Genomic DNA, 19,273 nt, shown 5'->3' with positions numbered 1-19,273 from the left:
GGGTGGGTGGGTGGATGGGTGAATGGATAGCTGCCATAGACCCTAACTCATAGTGACCTCATGGACAACAGAGTGAAACACTGCCTGATCCTGTGTCATCCTCATGATCACTAGCATGTGGAAATTCGTCTCATTGAGGGTCTCCCTCACCCTTGCTGACCTTCTGCCTCACCAAACATGATGTCCTCCTCTAACAATTTTAGTAAGACTGATCCTGTAACATTTATTGTTGATTTTCTGTGTAGGAGACCAAGGTTTTCCAGGGGCAAAAGGACCACCAGGTCATCCTGGAGAAATGGGGAAGCCTGGGTTCCCAGGACAGCCAGGCCTCCCAGGAGCCAAGGTCTGTGGGGCTTTCAGCTCAGCTGAACAGTGTGGAAGGGAGGAGCAATTGCAATAGGCCAGACAGGACACTCTGGGATGTAGAAATTATCCAGTATTTTTGTTGATGATGAAGAGTATCTTTACCTCTTAAAGATTTTTTTTTTTTTTTTTAATTTTCTCCGGACTATCCCTTTCTTTCAGAAAGGATAATAAAAGGTATTAGAAGACAGGTTTGCATTTCTATTTCTCCCTTAATGATCTCAGAAATTGAGTATTTTAAATGAGAGAAGTCCAGAAAGAAATGTGGATAGTGGATGGCTATGAGAGGAATTGAAAGTAAAAGACATCTAGATTCTTCGAGTTGTAGACAATTCCACAGTCTTCTGAAAAAGTGCTTCTACCTAGCCTGAAGAATTATTAAGCATCCTTCTGTAGAAAAATCAGCAACTTAGAAAGGTGATGGAACAATGGTAGCCATGCATAGGGATTTAGAGCCTCCGTAATAAAGATGATGTTCAAGTAAATAGCTAAAGACCAGTCAACAGTCAGTAAGGATTTGGAAGCACTATATAGCATAACTAACACAATTTCTGTGCAATAGGGAGAACCAGGACTAGCTGTGCCTGGAGAACCAGGAAAGCCAGGTTTTCCAGGGGAAAGAGGCAACTCTGGGGAACATGGAGAAATTGGACTCCCTGGACTTCTGGGTTTCCCTGGGATCCCAGGAAATCAAGGGCTTGATGGACCACAAGGTACAAGCTCCAAGTTGATTCTTTTTTCCCACTGTGAGCTCAGCTAAAATGCAGCAGGTTGAACGTAGTTGCTCTAAGGATGAAGAATCCTTCTCAAAAAAACTTCTAGTGCAACAAGCAGAGCCTAAGTATTCTCCATTTGGCCTCACTGCCCTACTTGCCTTCCTTCTTTCTTCCTTCTTTTCTTTCTGAAGAGTGTCCTCTATAAAAGATATGTTTATGGTATTAAATATAAGCTAGTTTAGGGGGGCAATTACAGAAGAATGATTAGGGTAGCAATTTTAGGACCTTGGTTTTTGTCACCTGGAGATATTCTTGGATTCTCTTGTAGGACATCCAGGACAACCGGGACCACCTGGAGAAAAAGGACCCCCAGGAAGGTGCATGGAGGGCCCCAGGGGAGCCCAAGGACTTCCAGGCTTAAATGGATTGAAAGGGCAACAAGGTAGGTGGAAGCTTGCCTCCAAACCAGTCACTAGGAGGGCAAGTGGCATTGGATTCCTGCTCTACACTTTGCCACTTAAGGTAGGAACTGTCCAACAAGCAGTCCTGACTACTGTTCGGTGAGAAGTGCTTTCTCAGAAATACAGGCCTTGCTGTTATGGATTAACAGCTCTGATGGTACAGTGCTTAAGGCATTTGATGGCTAATCACAAGGTTGGAGGTTCAAACCCGCCAGCCACTCCGTGGAAAGAAGACAGGGGAATCTGTTGTTGTTGTTGTTGTTATGTGCCCTTGAGTCAGCCTGACTCATAACGACCCCTCCTTGGGTTTCCAAGGTGGTATCAGTACAGAAGTAGATTGCCCAACCTTCCTTCTGAGGAGTGGCTGGTGGGTTTGAAATGAAAGCCTTCTAGTTCACAGTCAAGTGCCTTAGGCACTACGCTACCAGAGCTCCCACAGAGGAATCTACTTCCATAAATATTTACTCCCTTGGAAACCCAACAGGAGTTGTTATGAGTCGAAATCTACTCAGTGGCAGTGGGTTGGGTTTGGTTTGGTTTGTCATGTATTGGTTGCATAAAGTAGTATGTACTATCTACAGAGGAAAAGACCTGAAGTTAGTATGACAAGCTGGTTTGTGTCTTTTACCAAGAAAATATGAACACTGAAGACATATATGCACACACACACACACATACATATATATATGTATTTGTTGTTGTTGTGTGCCATTGAGTCAATTCTGACTCATACCGACCCTATAGGACAGGGCCTAACTGTTCTATAGCATTTCCTAGGCTGTAAATCTTCGCAAGAGCAACCCACCAGGTTTTCTCTCCCATGGAGCGCTGCTGGTGGATTCGAACTGCTAACCTTTTGATTAGCAACTAAGCTCTTAATCATTGCACCATTCTTAGGAAAATGCTTAATTAAAATAGAGTAAATGTATGCAAAGATAACAGTTTAACATGTAATACTTTATACTTGATCACTTTACAATTAGGGTAAAAAAATCATAACATAAATCAAAATTATGCAGTGTAGGTATTCCAGATTATGGGGAATTTACTTTTTTTTGGGGGGGAGGGTATTCCTGTCAACCAAATCTTGTGAACTGTTGCTAGAAAAAATCATTTATAGCTCAGTTCCTGCCTATGGGCTATCTTACTGCATTTATATTCACGAAATTTTTTTTGCCAAAACTTTGGTTGTCATGTTGTTGCTGTTGTTACATGCTGTAGAATCGGACCTGACTCATAGCGATCCCTCCTTGGGTTTCCGAGGCAGTATCACTACGGAAGTAGATTGCCCCATCTTCCTTCCGAGGAGTGGCTGGTGGGTTTGAACCGCCAGCCTTCTGGTTAGCAGTCAAGTGCCTTAGGCACTACGCTACCAGAGCTCCCTTAGTTGTCATAGTGGTGCTGTTATTGTTGACAGAGCATTCAGTGGCTCACCTTCATGTGAATCAAAGAGGCTGTGTGTGTCTTCTACAGGTTAAACACATAAAGTGCAGTCCCAGGATGCACCTACAGGGCTAGAAAACAGATCTAAATACTGTACTTATATTTCTGCATGAGTTATTGAAACAATGTTACAGCTAGAAGTGATCTTAGGGAATTTACAAGAGTGATTAATCAGTTGCATGGATAAGTGTGTAGTTTGCCCAGAATCATACAGCTGAATATTTATAGCCATAAAATATTGCTGGAGTTGGTGGGGAAAACAATGGTTTTCAAACTCATTCATTCATACATAGGAAGAAGAGGTGAAACAGGTTCCAAGGGAGACCCAGGTGTTCCAGGCTTGGATAGGTCAGGACTTCCTGGAGAACCTGGGCCACCAGGAATACCAGGTCACCAAGGTGAGATGGGACCACCAGGTCAAAAGGGATATCCAGGAAACCCAGGATTTTCAGGACTGCCAGGTATCTATCCATTTTTGTGGTCTTGTTTTTCTTTTTATATTTTCTTCCACACTTACTCTATAAGGTGGCCTTATAAATTGAACATAGGCATAGACCCTTGACTCTATAATTTTCTTTTAGTTGATATAAATATCTTCTTCTGAACTATTTGTAAGGGAAGAGGACAGGGCAATGGTATTGGTGGGATGAGCACATGTCATAATTACTCAGGCTATAGCAAATCCTTTTTATATATTATTTAATTCAGTTTGCTAGTATTTTGTTGAGGATTTTGACATCTATATTCATAATAGGATATTGGCCTATAGTTTTTGTTTCTTGTGATACATTTTTCTGATTTTGGTATCAGGGTAATATTGACTTCATAGAATGAGTTGGAAAATGTTACCTTCTCTCTTATTTTCTAATAGTTTTGAAGAATTGGTATTCCTTAAACATTTGGTACCACTCCCCCGTGAAGCCATTTGGGCCTGGACTTTTCTTTGTAGGAAGTTTTAAAAGCACTAATTCAATTTCTTTACTTGTTATAGGTCTGTTTAGATATTCTATTTCTTCTTGAGTCAGTTTTTGGAATTTGTGTCTTTCTAAGAATTTGTCCATTTTGTCGAAATTATCTAATTTGTTGTCATACAATTGTTCATAATGCTCCCTTATAATCCCTTTTGTTTCATAGATACTTTTGTAGCATATTTGGGGAGAATATTTAAAGAGTTTCTTTGTGGCCTAGGATCTCACTGATCATTTCTGAGAAAAGTTTAGAATAACAACTTAATCAACAATTTTTTCTTCATTCATAGTATTGGGTTGCTATCATGTGCCAGCACTGTTCTAGTCAATAGGGACACATAAGTGGACGAGACTCCACCTCCCATAGTGGGAGAGACAATAACAAATAAATTCATTAAAAACCTATGTTCAGTTTCCATAAATGTGATTTGCTACCATGACTTCCAAATAGATGATATAAAGAAGACCATTTACCCATTTGTCTAAGACCCATCTCTTAGACAAATTGGTTATTTTCCTAATTAAGGAGACCATTGCATCAACTCCCAGACTCTCTTTTGAAGTCTAAGTCTAATTTGTTTTATTTAGGGGCTATTTTGCTTTTCTTGTTCTGCACAACATGTTCTGCTTTACATTCAACTGTTTCCCTAGGGCAAAAAGGAATGGTTGGAATGATGGGCTTTCCTGGAAATATCGGCTCTCCAGGACCTCCTGGGAACCCAGGACTTCCAGGACAGAGAGGTGAGTGAGAGTTTCTTCCCAACTATTAGGATGTGTGAACAATGTTTATTTATTCAGCAGCAAAATAAGTCAGATTTCATCCTTTGGGGGAAAAGTTGTTCTGATAGAAGAATGTGTTAGATGTTGCTCTTTTCTCTTTTCTTAATTCCATGAAATTATGTCCTCTCCCTACAGGTTTATATCACTATCATTGTATTGTTGCCTGTTTTAGGAAATGACTTATTAACTTCTCAACACTGTTAACTTTTGAATCTTTATGAAAAATTTAAAGACTTCTTAAAGACTTAAAGTCTCCCGTCTTTTAGGTAGCCTTGGAATTCCAGGAATAAAGGGTGAGAAAGGAGCTCCAGGAGTCAAAGGGGAGCAAGGAGCTAAAGGAATCCTTGGGCCTTCCCAGATGTGCCACTTAACAGGGGACAAAGGGGAGCCTGGTCTCAAAGGTAAGACATTTCCTGTGGTTTGAATCAGGACAGTTGTGCTAATTCTGGACCTAAGATGTTATCCAGGGAAATCCCTTTAGTTGATACATGAGGATGCTGAAGCCTAATACTCAGTGACCTGCCCAAAGTCACTCAGCCAGTTAAGTGGCTGAGTCTGGGTTAGAACTGGTCTTATGTGCCCTCCACAATAATATGTTGCCTCCCTCATGCAGAACTTTCTAAGTTCATTCTGCATTTTGGTCTGTGGTATTTATATTGTCACTAGTTAATTTCTAAATTATAAACCTCTAAACCAAAAACCAAACTCACTGCCATCAAGTCGATTCGACTCATAGTGACCCTACCTTGTTTTTCTGAGGCAGTATCTCTACAGAAGGAGATTGCCCAATCTTCCTTCTGAGGAGAGGCTGGTGGGTTTGAACCGCCAGCCTCCTGGTTAGCAGTCAAATGCCTTAGGCACTATGCCACCAGAAGCCTCTAAATCCCCTTGTATCGATTATGGTAAAAATTAAACCCCTAGAAAATTCCACATTTAAACATTTCCCTGGCTGAAATTGAAACCTCCACCCCAAATTCCACTTTATTCTGTCAACTACCAGGATTAATTTTTCTGATTGCATTTAAAAATTGCTTCTCATACTCAAATCACTCAGAGAATAATTGTTAGAAATTATTTAGAAATGGTGTTAATTATTAAGCTTAGCTATTAGGGTGATATTCAAGCCCATTCACTTTATTCCAAGTTATTTGAACACCTTTTCATGATACCTCTTGTGATCTGATCAGTTAAAACCAATATAAAATCAATTTTTTTAAAGCAAAGTGTAGCCTTCCTCACAGTCTCCTTGACCAACCTTGATCCCAAGTAACTTTAGAAAAACAGATTCACTGAGTGAGATGTTACTGACTTTTGCAGATCAAACTTTCATAAACCAAGGAAAGAATAATGGGAAGATGTGTTTGCACTTGTAAATACATAACAAGTTTTGAGGTATTTGTGATAAATTTGAAGACATAAGATTATATTTAATGAATACTTATCAGCTTGGCACATAATGACTTACAGTCCAAGTAAAGATTTACTTTAAAAGATCTGCACAGAGTATAGACCTCTGAGACACTGAAAACTGTCCCTCTAGGAGTTAGGAAAGACATCACAGACAAGTGACATCTGACCAGGTTCTAAGAGGGATTGAACCCAACAAATTGACAATTTTTAAAAATGGATAATCATCAAAATACCAATTTATGGGAAGTATTTTCTTCCATAAAATAAAGTTAAGAAGTAAAAGATTTTTGGTTAAAACACATTTAACCTGGAGTCAAGGGGATAATTTAGTTCCAGGTACAAACAGAAGATTGCATTACATTTTTTAGCAATAAAAAAGAAACAAATACGAATATTATAAAACTCTGCTTACAACTGTTGTAAGCCAAGATATGAAGAGATTAATTGGCACAATTTTCCAGTCCCCATAAACTGTCTATATAGGCACAACTTTACTGGATAATTCTAGATAATTTACATAGTTTGGGAAACATTTTGGTAAAAAATATGCTTATCATATCTCCATCCACATAGCTTAAATTTGGCTCTCACATATTACATGAACCAACAACCAAAACCAAGTCCACTGCTGTTGCGTCATTGTGACCTGACTAGCCAGAGTAGAAGTGCCCCTTAGGGTTTCCAAGGCTGTAATCTTTGTGGAAACAGACTGCCACATCTTTCTTCCATGGAGCAGCTAGTGGGTTCGAACTGCCAATCTTCTGGTTAGCAGACAAAGTGCCACCAGGGCTCTTTCATCACATGAACAAAGGGTAGTAATTTACAAGTAAATAATTCTTTCTTCAAAATATAGAAGGGTATTGCTATTTCTATGCTTCTAACAGAATTCTTTTGCTCACCCCAAAGTATAATATGCAGAGCAGCCACATCTGTATATTATTTTCAAATGTGTAACCAAGGAGTATAGATGGAACCGCTCCCCGCAAAAAGAGCATCCTAGCCTGTGGTGGTGGTTGTGTGACATCAAGTCAATTCTGAGTCCTAGCAACCCCAGGTGACAGAGTAGAGCTGCCCCACAGGGTTTTCTTGGCTCTAATCTTCACAGAAGCAAATCGTCAAGTCTTTCTCCCATGGCGCAATTGGGTGAGTTCAAACCACTAACCTTTGGGTCAGCAGCTGAGTGCTTAAGCATTGAACCACCAGGGCTCCTTAGTGAACAATACAAGATATAAATTAATACTATTATATAATTTAACACAAACTTATATGGCATTTACCATGTGCAAGGTACTGTTCCAAGTTTTACAAACACTGACTCAATTAATCCTCTGAACAACCCTACCAGTAGATATTGTTGTTACTATCATCTCATTACACAAATGGGGAATAGAGAAGTCCAGTTACTTACTTATTGTCACTGTAATGGTAAGTGGCAGTGCCAGACCTCACATTGATTGTGGTTGGTTCCAAAGTCCATACACATCACATATGTAGGTGTATAGCATATGGAAATATCTTCAGGCAGACCTCAGAGTTATTGCAGGTTTGGTTCCAGACGATAAAGCAAATATTCTGATAAAGTGAGTCACATGAATTTTTTGGTTTCCCAGTGCATAGAAAACTTACGTTTACACTATACTTGAGTCTAATAAGTGTTGCAAGAGCATGATGAAAGAGTTTGAAAATATTGTGAGAATTAACAAAATGTGACACAGAGACACAAAGTGAGCACATGCTGTTGGAAAAATGGTGCAGGAACGCTTGCTTGATGTAGGGTTAACATACTTCAATTTGTAAAAACGGCGCTCTCTTTGAAGTGCTATAAAGCAAAGTGCAACAAAATGAGGTTGCTTGTATGCGTACATATACATACAGATGTGTGTGTGCACACAATATATGCATAGAAGACACAGTTACAGATACTTCTCAGACATAACCAAACACCTTGTGAGAATGGTTTTCTGGATTTGTAGGCTTAGGTCCTTAGTCTCATGGGACATTCAGTCAATTGGCATAAGATAGTCTACAAAGTTTGTATTTTGCATCCTAGTTTGGTGAGTAGTGTCTGGATCTTAGAAACTCGTGAGTAGCCATCTAAGATACAACTATTGGGTCTCTACTCATAGAGAGCAAAAGGGAAAGAAGGAAACCACAGTCTCAAAGAAGAACTAGTCTGCAGAGCTAATAGCCTTCATGAACCACAGCCTTATCTACCCTGAGACCAGAAGAACTAGATGGTGCCCAGCTCCCACTGGATGGTCCCTGATAACATAAGAGAAAAAAGCCCCGACAGGAGACCAGCTGAGACTAGAGGATTCCCTGAGACTCTTGCCAAGAGATTTCTTTAAACCTTGAACCGAAACTATTCCCTGAGGACATCTTTTCATGAAATAAAAGATTAGGACACAAAATAAAGGATATTATCCAAGAGTTTGGTGCTGCATTGAAAAAAAAAAAATCATCTATTTGAGATCAAAAAGTCAGCAATTACCCCAAAGCAAAGATGAGAAGATAGGGGTCTGGAAGCTGGAGGACCGGACACGGACCAACCAGAAGGTGGTTACGGAGCATGTGGACACATTGTGAAAAATGGAAATAATATCTCCGAACAATTTGTGTAGAATTTGTCAAATGGGACCTAATTTGCTGTGTAAACTTTCACTGAAAACAAGGTAAAATGTTATTTTTTAGAACACTCCATATTCAACCTCCTGCCTGTGCTGCCAGGCACCTTTGACTGTACGCCCTGTAGAAATTGAGGGAAGCAGAAAGCACACCCATTGGCATAGCTGTGTGGAAGGGCAGCAAAAAGAGGAAGGTTCTCAGGGAGATGGGCTGGCTGCAACAATGGGCTTCAGCATAGTAACCATTATGAGGATGATACAGGACCAGGCAGGTTTTCATTGTGCTGTGCACAGGGCTGCTATGACTCACAGTCGACTTGACTGCACCTAACAACAACAGCATAGTGGGGAAGCCTCTATGGATGTAGATTTAAATTGTGAGTAGGATTCAGATGACCAAATAATAATACCTCTGGCTTCAGATCTTTCCCAAGGCCCCCTTTCTTTAAGAATTCAAATGTCTCACCTAGCATGGCATGCAAGTCTCTTCACCACTTGGCCTTTGCCTACCTCTCCAGGTACATGACACTTATGCCCTCAACAGTTCTTTTTTAATACCTATGGACTGGGCGTTTTACTATGTGCTGGATGCTGAGAGGTGAGCAGAGCAGATGCAGTACTCTGGCCGTGATGGAGTTTTGAGGTTAGTGGAGGAAGAGACATTAAGTGGTTCGTAAACTTTTTCTTTAAAGAGCCAGAATATAAATATCTTAGGCTTTGTGGACCATGTATGGTCCCTGTCTCATATCCTTCTTTGGGTCTTTTACTTGATTTTGTTTTTGTTCTTCTTCCTTTTACAATCCTGTAAAAATGTGAGTTTCCTTTAGCTCGCAAGCCATGCAAAACCAGGTCAGATGTAGCCCACAGGCTGCAGTTTGCTGACCTCTAAAAAAATTGAAGCAAATGCTATGCTTAACAATCTATATCTTTAGATTACATGAATGGAAATAATAGGTTATGGAAGAATGATTTACCCACCAGACACTCACCACTCATATAGTTTGTTTCTTTGTTAAAAAATTAAAAATTAAAAAAAAAACCCTTTTATTGTGATTTGGGTGGAAGTTTACAGAGCAAATTGGTTTCCCATTCAACAATTCATACCCATTTTGTTTTGTGACATTCATTGCCATCCCCATAGTGTAACAGCTCTCTTCCCACTTCCTCCCTGTGGTCACCATTTCCCTTTGTCCTTTCCTATCCCTTCCTGCCTCCTGCGCTTTCTCCCTGGACATTGCTGCCCTTTTGATCTTGTATGGTTGTCCTAAGGGGTGTGTACCTCCCTGGTGTGACTGTTCACCTTCTAAGCCTGTCTATCCCTTGGCTAAAATTGAGCTACGGGGTAAGTTGAGTTGCAGACCTGCAAGGTGACTAAGGGCCATAGTCTCAGGGGACATGCTTCTCTCTTGCCTGAGATTCACATTGCATTCCATGCTTTCTCAACCCAACTAATACCCCCTTGGTCTTCAAGACTGAGCAAAAAGAAATCCCATCCTCCAGAATTCATCCCTGATATATTGTGCACAACATTATTAGAAAACATATCACACTGCACAGAACTGCCTGTTCACTTGGCTGTCTCCCCACTTAGACACTAAACAACTTGGGGACGAGGAGTATGATTTACTTACTTACCTTTGTATCTCCAGTACCCAGCAGAAGACCTGTCTATTCATTAGATAGTCGATCCCTATGTGAATGAACGAATACGTATATAAGCAAGAAAATTGCCGAGGAAAGTGAATCTGCTTGAGAAAAGACACAAATCCAGGCCTTAGACAGATGGTCGACTGCTTCAGTGCCAGCAGAGGGAGTTCGTTATTTACTCTGTAGGTAACAGATTCAGGAGTCCCTGGGTGAATGGTTAAGTGCTTGACTACAAGACAAAAAGGTTAGTAGTTCAGACCCACCCTCCAAAGACAGAAGATCCCAGCCTTGAAAACCATACAGAGCACTTCTACTCAGAACACACAGGGTCACCATGAATCGAAATTGACTCCGTGGCAACTAACAACAGCAGCAACAGTAGAGTCAATGAACATTTTTGAGCAGGAGAATAATGTGATTGAAGCCATGTTTTAAGGAAAGTAGGATGGTGTCTGAGTTCCCCAGTGCTGCTGCTGCAGAAATACCTCAAATGGATGAATCTAACAAACAAATGTATTTCCTCTCAGTTTAGGAGCCTGGAAGACCGAGCTCTGGAGAAGGCTTTGTGTCTGTTGGTTCTGGCAGAACGTCCTTGTCTCTTTCAGCTTCTGCTCCTGGGCGGTCTTCATGTGGCTTGGCATTGCTCTTCCCCATCTCTGCTATCTCTGCTTGCTTCTCTTTGCATAATCTGCTCTTTTTCTGTCTCAAAGCTATGGCACAAAATACACCCTACCCTGATACAGCTTCTTAACGTAACACAGAAACCTATTCCCAAATCGTAGAGGGGTTAGGGTTTACAACACATGTGTCAGGGGGACACAGGTCAATCCATAACAGCCAGTGTCATGTGAGGTTTATGACGTTTCCAGCCTGCAGAACTGGGTTCAAATCTCAGAACTGTGACTGACTGACAATGTGACACCGGGTAAGATCACTGACTTCTGACAGTCTCAGTTTTCTCACCTGAATAGGCTGAGATTGCTTGAAGATTAAATAAGATATTATTGTAATAACAGCTAGTGTTCATTGAGGGAGCCCTAATGGCACAGTGTTAAAGTACTTGGCTGTTTACCATGAGGTTGGCTCTGCCAAAGAAAAATGTAGTAGTCTGCTTCTGTGAAAATTAAAAAAAAAATTTAAAAACCCACTGCCATGGAGTCCATCCCAACTCATAGTGACCCCTCCCTGGGTTTCCAAGGTGGTATCTCTATGGAGGTAGATTGCCCAAACTTCCTTCCTAGGAGTGGCTGATAAACCCACCACCCTTCTGGTTAGCAGTCAGATGCCTTAGGCACTACACCACCAGAGATTACAGCCTTGGAAACCACATAGGGCAATTCTGTTCTGTCCTGTAGGGGTGCTGTGAGTCAGAATCAACTGGATGGCAGTGAGTATGAGTTTGGTTTAGTGTCCTTTGAGGACTAAATCATGCCAGGCACATGCAATCTCATTTAATCCTCTTTGCAAAGAAGATATAAAGCCACATTTGCTCACATGCTCTTAAAAATACACCAAGCTTTATTACAGTAATGTCCCATCAGTGTCCACTAGGATGTGGAAGAGGCTGCTAAAATTCTAACCTGTATTTTTAATATGTGGTTTTGAACCTCAGGATTTGCAGGAAATCCGGGTCAGAAAGGAAACCCAGGCATTCCAGGGTTACCAGGTTTCAAAGGTCTCAAAGGGCTACCAGGACCACCAGGACCACCAGGTATGAAGGTATTTCTCTAATACAAATATCATGCTTTAATTTATTCATGATCTAAATGTAATAACATTTGTTTCTGGATTCACTGGGTTGAATGTGAATTATGCGCTTCTAGTGTTCCAGCAGAAAGTTGCTTTTGAATTCAACCAAAATGGAGGTGTTTAATGTGGTCAGCCTATATTAATTAGAAAATATTTCCTCATTTTTAACCTGCATGAATTTCCATTTTTTACTCAAAATTTTATTTTGTAATGACAGTGGTGGTTGTTGTTGTTAGGTGCTTTCTAGTCATCTCCGATTCATAGTGACCCTGTGTACAGCAGAATGAAACACTGAAATGACTATGTATTATAAATTACCATTTATTTGTATTACATATTTGAGAAGACATTAGATCTTGCTTCAGTATTTTTTAGATTTCACCTCTCTTTTTTTTTTGGTTTATTTTGTTTTTCAATAAGTGATTGGATTTGCAAAGTAATTTTTAAAATAATGAAAGTAATCCTCTATTTCATATGACAACCCCAATAACAAAATATATTACATGGCAATAAGACTTAAGTATTGCAGTTGGAAATACAGTACAACCTGTGAAAGCTAGAACCTGTATAAGGTGGAAACTTGTCAGAGAGAGAAAACGCAAATATTTTTCACTAAAACAAGCAGTAGAGAAGTGGTAAGTCTACACACTGTCGAAAGTGGAAAACTTGCAAGACCTGGAAAAACAAGGCAGTCCCGTCAAGTTCTGTCTGACACAGATTTCACTGTATGTTACTATTTAATAGCAGAGCCCTGCTGGCATGGTCCCAGGATGATTTTGATAGTTGAAATTCAAGCCTGCCAGTAAGAATCTGAGTTTCTCTAATTGTACATTTTCTGGGTCCCCAGTCCCCTCACCTGAAGACAGTGTTATTGTTAGGTGCTATCAAGTCGGTTCCAACTTGTAGTGACCCTTTGTGCAGCAGAACGAAACACTGCTTAGTCTTGCTGTGTTTGAGCCCGTTGTTGCAGCTGCTGTCGGTTCATCTCATGAAGGGTTGTCCTCTTTTTCGCTGACCTCTACTTCACCAAGCGCGTTATCCTTCTCTAGGGACTGATTCTCCTGATAATAGGTCCAAAGTACGTGAGATGAAGTCTCATTCTGGCTGTACTTCTTCCAAGACAGACTTGTTCATTCTTCTGACAGTCCATGATATATTTAATATTCTTCATCAATACCATAATTCAAAGGCATCAATTCCTCAGTCTTCCTTATTCATTTTCCAGCTTTCACATGGTAGTTGAAAATACCATGGCTTGGGTCAGACGCACCTTAGTCCTGAAAGTGACATCTTTGCCTTTTAACTTTAAAGAGGTCTTTTGCAGCAGATTTGCCCAATGCAGTACATCATTTGAGTTTTTGACTGCTGCTTCCATGGGTATTGTTTGTGGATCCAAGTAAAGTGAAATCTTTGAGCACTTCAGTGTTTTCTTGTTTATAATGATGTTGCTTCTTAGTCCAGTTGTGAAGATTTTTGTTTTCTGTATGTTGAGGTATAATCCATACTGAAGGTTGTAGTCTTTGATCTTCCTTAAGGGTCTTCCTTTTCTTCATGTGCTTCAAGTCCTCTTTGCTTTCAGCAAGGAAGGTCGTGTCATCTGCATACTGCAGGTTGTGAATGAGTCTTCCTCCCATCCTTCCTCCACTCAACAGGATAGCTAAACAAGTACTTAAACAAGCTGGTGTGGCTGCCCTGTACTCTTTCATCATGTAAGTACCTACTCTTTCCAGGAAGTGTGCAATTAATATGATTATGTGTTTGCTCCCAAGGCTCCAGAGGAGACCCAGGCAGCATTGGGAATCCTGGAGAACCAGGACCACGTGGTGTGCCAGGGAGCTTGGGGATCATGGGAGTGCCAGGTGAGGCACAGGTCTCATTGAGTCCACAAACTCATGATAGGTCACAGTTGTAGATTCTCTGTCTTCTTCATTTGTTATTTGTTTCTTTCTTTTTTTTCAGTTTTCCACTTGGTAGAAAGTCTGTGAAACATCTATGTTGCTTTTAGACTAATACACTGTATTCAACATGAGTGAAAACAGTTTGTGTAAAAATCATCCATTATAACTAAAAGTTTGTGTAAAAATCATCCATTATAACTACCTGATGTATTTGTGATTCTGAAGAGCCAGCTTCTTGGGAGAAGGGTGGTTTGTACCAGAGTCAGAATTAGAATAGTTCAAGATCCCTGTGTTTAGCCGTTTTACCTGATTTCTCTCCTAATTTCAGGTTCCAAAGGAAAGAAAGGAAATGTGGGATTCCCAGGTCTAGCAGGAAGACCAGGCCTCCCAGGCATTCATGGTCTCCAAGGAGATAAGGGAGATCCAGGGTTTTCGGAAGATGCAAGACCAGGACCACCAGGACCAAAGGTATAGACCATAGAAATATTCATGCTTGATGCTAGTATACCAAAAATCCAAATCAAACATGTTGTGACTCACAGTGACTGTATAGGATAGCATAGAACTGCTGTATAGGGTTTCTTATGGGCTATAATATTGACAGATGCAGACTGCCACATCTTTCGCCCACAGAATAGCTGGTGGGTTCACACTGCTGACCTTCCTGTAGCAGCTGGTCACTTAACTACTTTGACACCAGGACTCCTTGATGGTGGATGAGCCCCATAAATATCAGCAAGTATCCAGATTTAAGGTGGACAGAGGAAACTGAAAACATTCCTGCACATTCAGGAAGGCACTTGGGGTTTGTAAACCTATATCCACAACTGCAGATTCCTGGCTATTCAATGGCTGTTGCCTTCTGGCTCCACCCATCAACCAATTTCACCCCCAAGGAATTGCCCATAACAAGTGCATACATTTTAAGCTCTGACAGTCAGTGGCAATGATCACAGGCCCCCCAACCTGAGAGGCCAGTGTTTGTCCTTTTGCTGCAAAGCAACTGGTCTCTGTGCTGGACTCATCTCACACAGACTTAGCAAAATCAATTTCCAAACCTTGTCGTCAGAAACACTTGTCTCATGGAAACACAATAAAAGATACAAACTAAAATGAGTTGAGAACATCTTTAAAGTGCAAGCAAAATCCTAACATACATACTTTCATCTTTCTTGTGTTAGAGTTTTTTTAAGTATTTTCTTTCCATTGCACAAGATCTTTGTCTTGTCTCAGTGTCCTCAGTGTCTGTGTTGGTAGCAGTTTGATGTCAGTGCCCTGAAAGAATATTGCAGCAAGAGGCAACCAAATGTTTCTGTGGGACTTGGTTGTTTTTATTACATTTCTCTCCTTCTCCTTCTCAGCCTTCTTAGTGTACTTTCGATCCTTAGCCTAAGAGCCAGAGACGGACTGCTAGAGCATAATTAATAGAATTCTCTGTCAGCAGGGATTTTTAACCTGGGAATTCCATGAACCCCCATGGGCATCCACAGGATCCCAAGGAGCCAATTAATCTCCTGAAATTGTATGCAAAATGTTAGAATGCACCTTTTTGGAGAGGGAAAGTCTTTTGTTTCTCATCAGACTTTCAAGACTATATGACTGTGTGTGTGTGTGTGTGTGTGTGTATATATATGTATATGTATATATATATGTATATGTATATATATGTATATACATATATGTATATGTGTGTGTGTGTGTATATATAGATATAGATATATAGGTATAGATATATATCGATATAGATACACACACGCACACACACACACACACACACACACACATATATATATACTGTTCCTTAAGGGACTCTCTCTCTGACTCCTTTTTGAGCTCATCAAACACCAAATTTCCTAGATTTCTACTTCCGTAGTGATGCTGCCTCAGAAACCCAAGAAGGGGTTGCTATGAGTCAGGTTCAACTCGACGGCACATAACAACAGCAACAACAATGCTCTTCAAGTATAATTGCTGAAATCACAAGGAAGAAAAAATGTTGAAGCCACATAGACCCAAGAAAGCAATGTTTCACTTCCTGGAACATGTATTTCTTTGCCCTTTATTTTCAGATTAGGTCTTCAGAAAACCAAGGAGCGGCTCTTTCCACTGAGATCCTTTCATCTAGATTTAGGGAAGTCATAGGTAACCACAGAAGAAGTTGTTAGAACTGTGCATTGAACACAAAATGAGCTGGATTTATGCAACATGCTCATAAGTCATCGTAATTGGAATAGAGCAGTGCATTTTAATCAGCTACTGTGGTTTTGTTAAGTCACCATCAAATGTGCTCTATTGTAAAACTGGTATGCTAATGTAATAAATATTAAATCATTGAAAGGGTTTTTAACACCTGATTGGCATACATGTATCTGCACGCATAGCACTTGTGGGACACATGCATTTGGTTGATCCATTTCTTCCTTGCCTCCAGTTAGCCACCACAACTTGTGATTATACATGTATGGGATGCTATAATATCTATCTCCCCACTGGTTCTAAAGCTTCACAAAGGCCAAAAACAACCAGTGGCTGTTGAGTCGTCTCTGTCTTATGGCGACCCCACATGTGTCAGAGTGGAACTGTGCTCAATAAAGTTTTCAGTGGCTGATTTTTAGAAGCAGAAAGCCAGGCCTTTCTTCCAGTGTGCCTCTGGGTGGACTCAAACCTCTGACCTTTTGTTTAGCAGCCGAGCATGCTAATCATTTGCGCCAGCCATGCACTTCTTCCAGGAAGGCAGGGACTATATATGTCCTTGTTACTATTGTCTTCCCCGCAGGCATTGGCTCATGGACATGAGGCCTGTACAGTCCAAAGGACTAGTGCCAACAAGGGCCTTGTGCTTAGTTTAATGCTCTGCTGCTGCCATCCTGGATTTCTTTAAAAATTTTAACAAGGGACCCTACCCACATGGTCATTTTGCACTAGGCCCTCCCAATCTTGGGGCCAATCCTGTTCCCAGCTCCCAGCATAGTGCAGGCCCACAGCAGACACCTAATATGAATTGTTGAATGAACAGAGAAATAAAAGGTGACATGAGCGAAACAGGACTCACACTGAATTGATCACATATCTACTAATGTAAGAATTGTAAAGGTGTTTCCTGAATTTAAGGGGGATACAGGTTTGCCAGGTGACATGGGAGAGAAAGGAGAAAGAGGACCACCTGGCCCGCCTGGACATTCGGGGCCTGCTGGACCTGAGGGCATCCCTGGACATCCCGGGAGCCCTGGCCTCCCAGGTGAGCCTTGGCTTGACAGTTCTGAAAGCTGGAAGCATTTTATACCCCCTCAAATCATCTCAGTGAGTAGAACGCTGTCTGTGCTTTTGTACTAAAATTGCTTTTATTCAACTTTGATCTTCAGTTTCTAAGACACTGAGAAACAGTAGATTAATCAAAAGGAGTTTACTTTTGTTGATAAGCCCTTCTGGTGCACTGAATTCTAACACCCACTCCCACGCACCTAACTTCTGAAGTGCTTCAGTGAAGTCAGTCTAAAGACACAAAACATTAGTCAGTACTTCTGGAACGCATAGCCGTTCAGTCTAACAATTTCCTTCTTACGCCAGCTAGCCATCACAATTTGTAGGCATACATGTATGTGATCTATATCCCTGCTGGCCTCTGAAGCTTCATGGAGACAGAAACTGTATTTATTTTTTTAAAAAAAAAAAAAAAGGAAACCCACTACCGTGAAGTCAATTCCAATTCATAGTGACCCCTATTCATTTCTGAGGTGGTAAATCTTGATGGAAGTAGATTGCCTCATCTCTTTTCCTTCTGTGGAGCTGCTGGTGAGTTTGAACCACCAACCTTCTGGTTAGCAGTCAAATGCCTTAGGCACTGCACCAGCAGAGCTCTTTCAGGAACCATATGGATCTGCATTAATACTGTAATCCCTGCAAGATTCCTTTTAAAAATCGTATGGTGTTGTTCTTTTCCAGCTGTGTCAAGGTCAGTTGTTGGCTTTCATTCTTCTTAGCTTATAATTGGGGTTTAAGTTTTTGTTTTGTTTTATTTAAAAAAAAAAATGCCAAGTTGTTGGGTTGCAGCTTCAGGTTATTTACTGACAGATAATATTTAAACTCTCTTTTCTAATACTGAAAGGATTAATAATTTTGTTGTGAACTCCCAATGAAAACAGGTCAAATACTGAGCAATCCACCTGATTGGTACGCACGTACCTTTAAAGGTGACCTGGCATATCTCTGCTGTGATTCTCCGGACAAACAGCAGGGTGACCACTAGCAGGAGCACTTCCTTAGGTACCCAGAACCCATAGCTGTTGAGTCAATTCTGACTCATCACATCCCTATAGGACAGAGTAGAGCTGCACCGTAGGGTTTCTGAGGATAAAAATCGTTACCGAAGTAGATGGTCACATCTTTCTCCCACAGAGTGGCTGATGCCACTTCAAACCACCGACCTTTGGGTTAGCAGCAGAGCACTTTAACCACTGCACCACCAGGGCTCCTCCTTGAGCACTGCTGACTGCAAAAACTGACCATAGCAATCATTGTGTTCATTCAATCAATGACGTTTTTCTCTTTTTCCTCCCCTCTTCTTTTATAGGACATCCAGGTCCAGGTGGTGATTTGGGGTTTAAAGGAATCAAAGGCTTCCCTGGCCCTCCAGGAATGAAAGGCCCCCCAGGTTTCATTTTTGTACTCTGCATTTCCCTTTCTTGAAGGCAGTGTGTTTACTGCTGAGCTTGGGTTCTCTGTACACCTACAGCTGTTATGAACAGCTGCTCTTTAGAAGATTCTCCCGTTCACTCAGTGTCCAGAAAGAAAAAATGCAGAAAAGTCAAATTAAGTATTTATATTTACCTAATTCCAGTATCTGCCATCCTGAACATAACCAAAGTGATAATGCTCATGATAATATCGATCTGTTGGTCATTTTCATTCTAGACTTGGTTTCGTATAACTACAGAAACAATCAAAACCCATTGCTGTCAAGTCAATTCTGACTCGTGGCAACCCAATGTGTCACAGAAGAGAGCTGTTCCATAGAGTTTTCTTGGTTGAAATGTTTATGGAAGCAGACTGCCAGGGTTTTCCTCCACAGAGCCACTGTGGATTTGAACCACCACCCCTTAGGTTGGCAGCTGATTGCAGACCACTTGTGCCACCCAGCAACCCAGTTCAATCACATAACTACAGTTCTGAAAAATTAGCACCTTTCTGGTAGCATAGTGGCTAAGACACTTGCCT

At 40.9% G+C, this 19,273-nt stretch overlaps 1 protein-coding gene across 1 annotated transcript in view; it reads left to right on the top strand.

The window, feature by feature from the left end:
• The window catches only part of COL4A3 (collagen type IV alpha 3 chain), a 161,049-nt gene that overhangs the window by 126,652 nt on the left and 15,124 nt on the right, over positions 1-19,273 (top strand). The window contains exons 29-39 of the mRNA XM_007935513.1: positions 246-343; positions 926-1,076; positions 1,408-1,521; positions 3,277-3,444; positions 4,603-4,692; positions 4,998-5,132; positions 12,025-12,123; positions 13,931-14,020; positions 14,388-14,527; positions 17,171-17,297; positions 18,630-18,710. Of these exons, the coding sequence (XP_007933704.1) occupies positions 246-343; positions 926-1,076; positions 1,408-1,521; positions 3,277-3,444; positions 4,603-4,692; positions 4,998-5,132; positions 12,025-12,123; positions 13,931-14,020; positions 14,388-14,527; positions 17,171-17,297; positions 18,630-18,710 (1,293 nt within the window). The remainder of the gene's footprint in view (positions 1-245; positions 344-925; positions 1,077-1,407; positions 1,522-3,276; positions 3,445-4,602; positions 4,693-4,997; positions 5,133-12,024; positions 12,124-13,930; positions 14,021-14,387; positions 14,528-17,170; positions 17,298-18,629; positions 18,711-19,273) is intronic.

The sequence above is a fragment of the Orycteropus afer genome, unplaced genomic scaffold, assembly GCF_000298275.1.
Source record: "Orycteropus afer afer isolate SDZICR_OR568_19922 unplaced genomic scaffold, OryAfe1.0 scaffold00002, whole genome shotgun sequence".
Classification (NCBI taxonomy): Eukaryota; Metazoa; Chordata; class Mammalia; order Tubulidentata; family Orycteropodidae; genus Orycteropus; species Orycteropus afer.
This window is presented reverse-complemented; position numbering and strand designations above follow the sequence as displayed.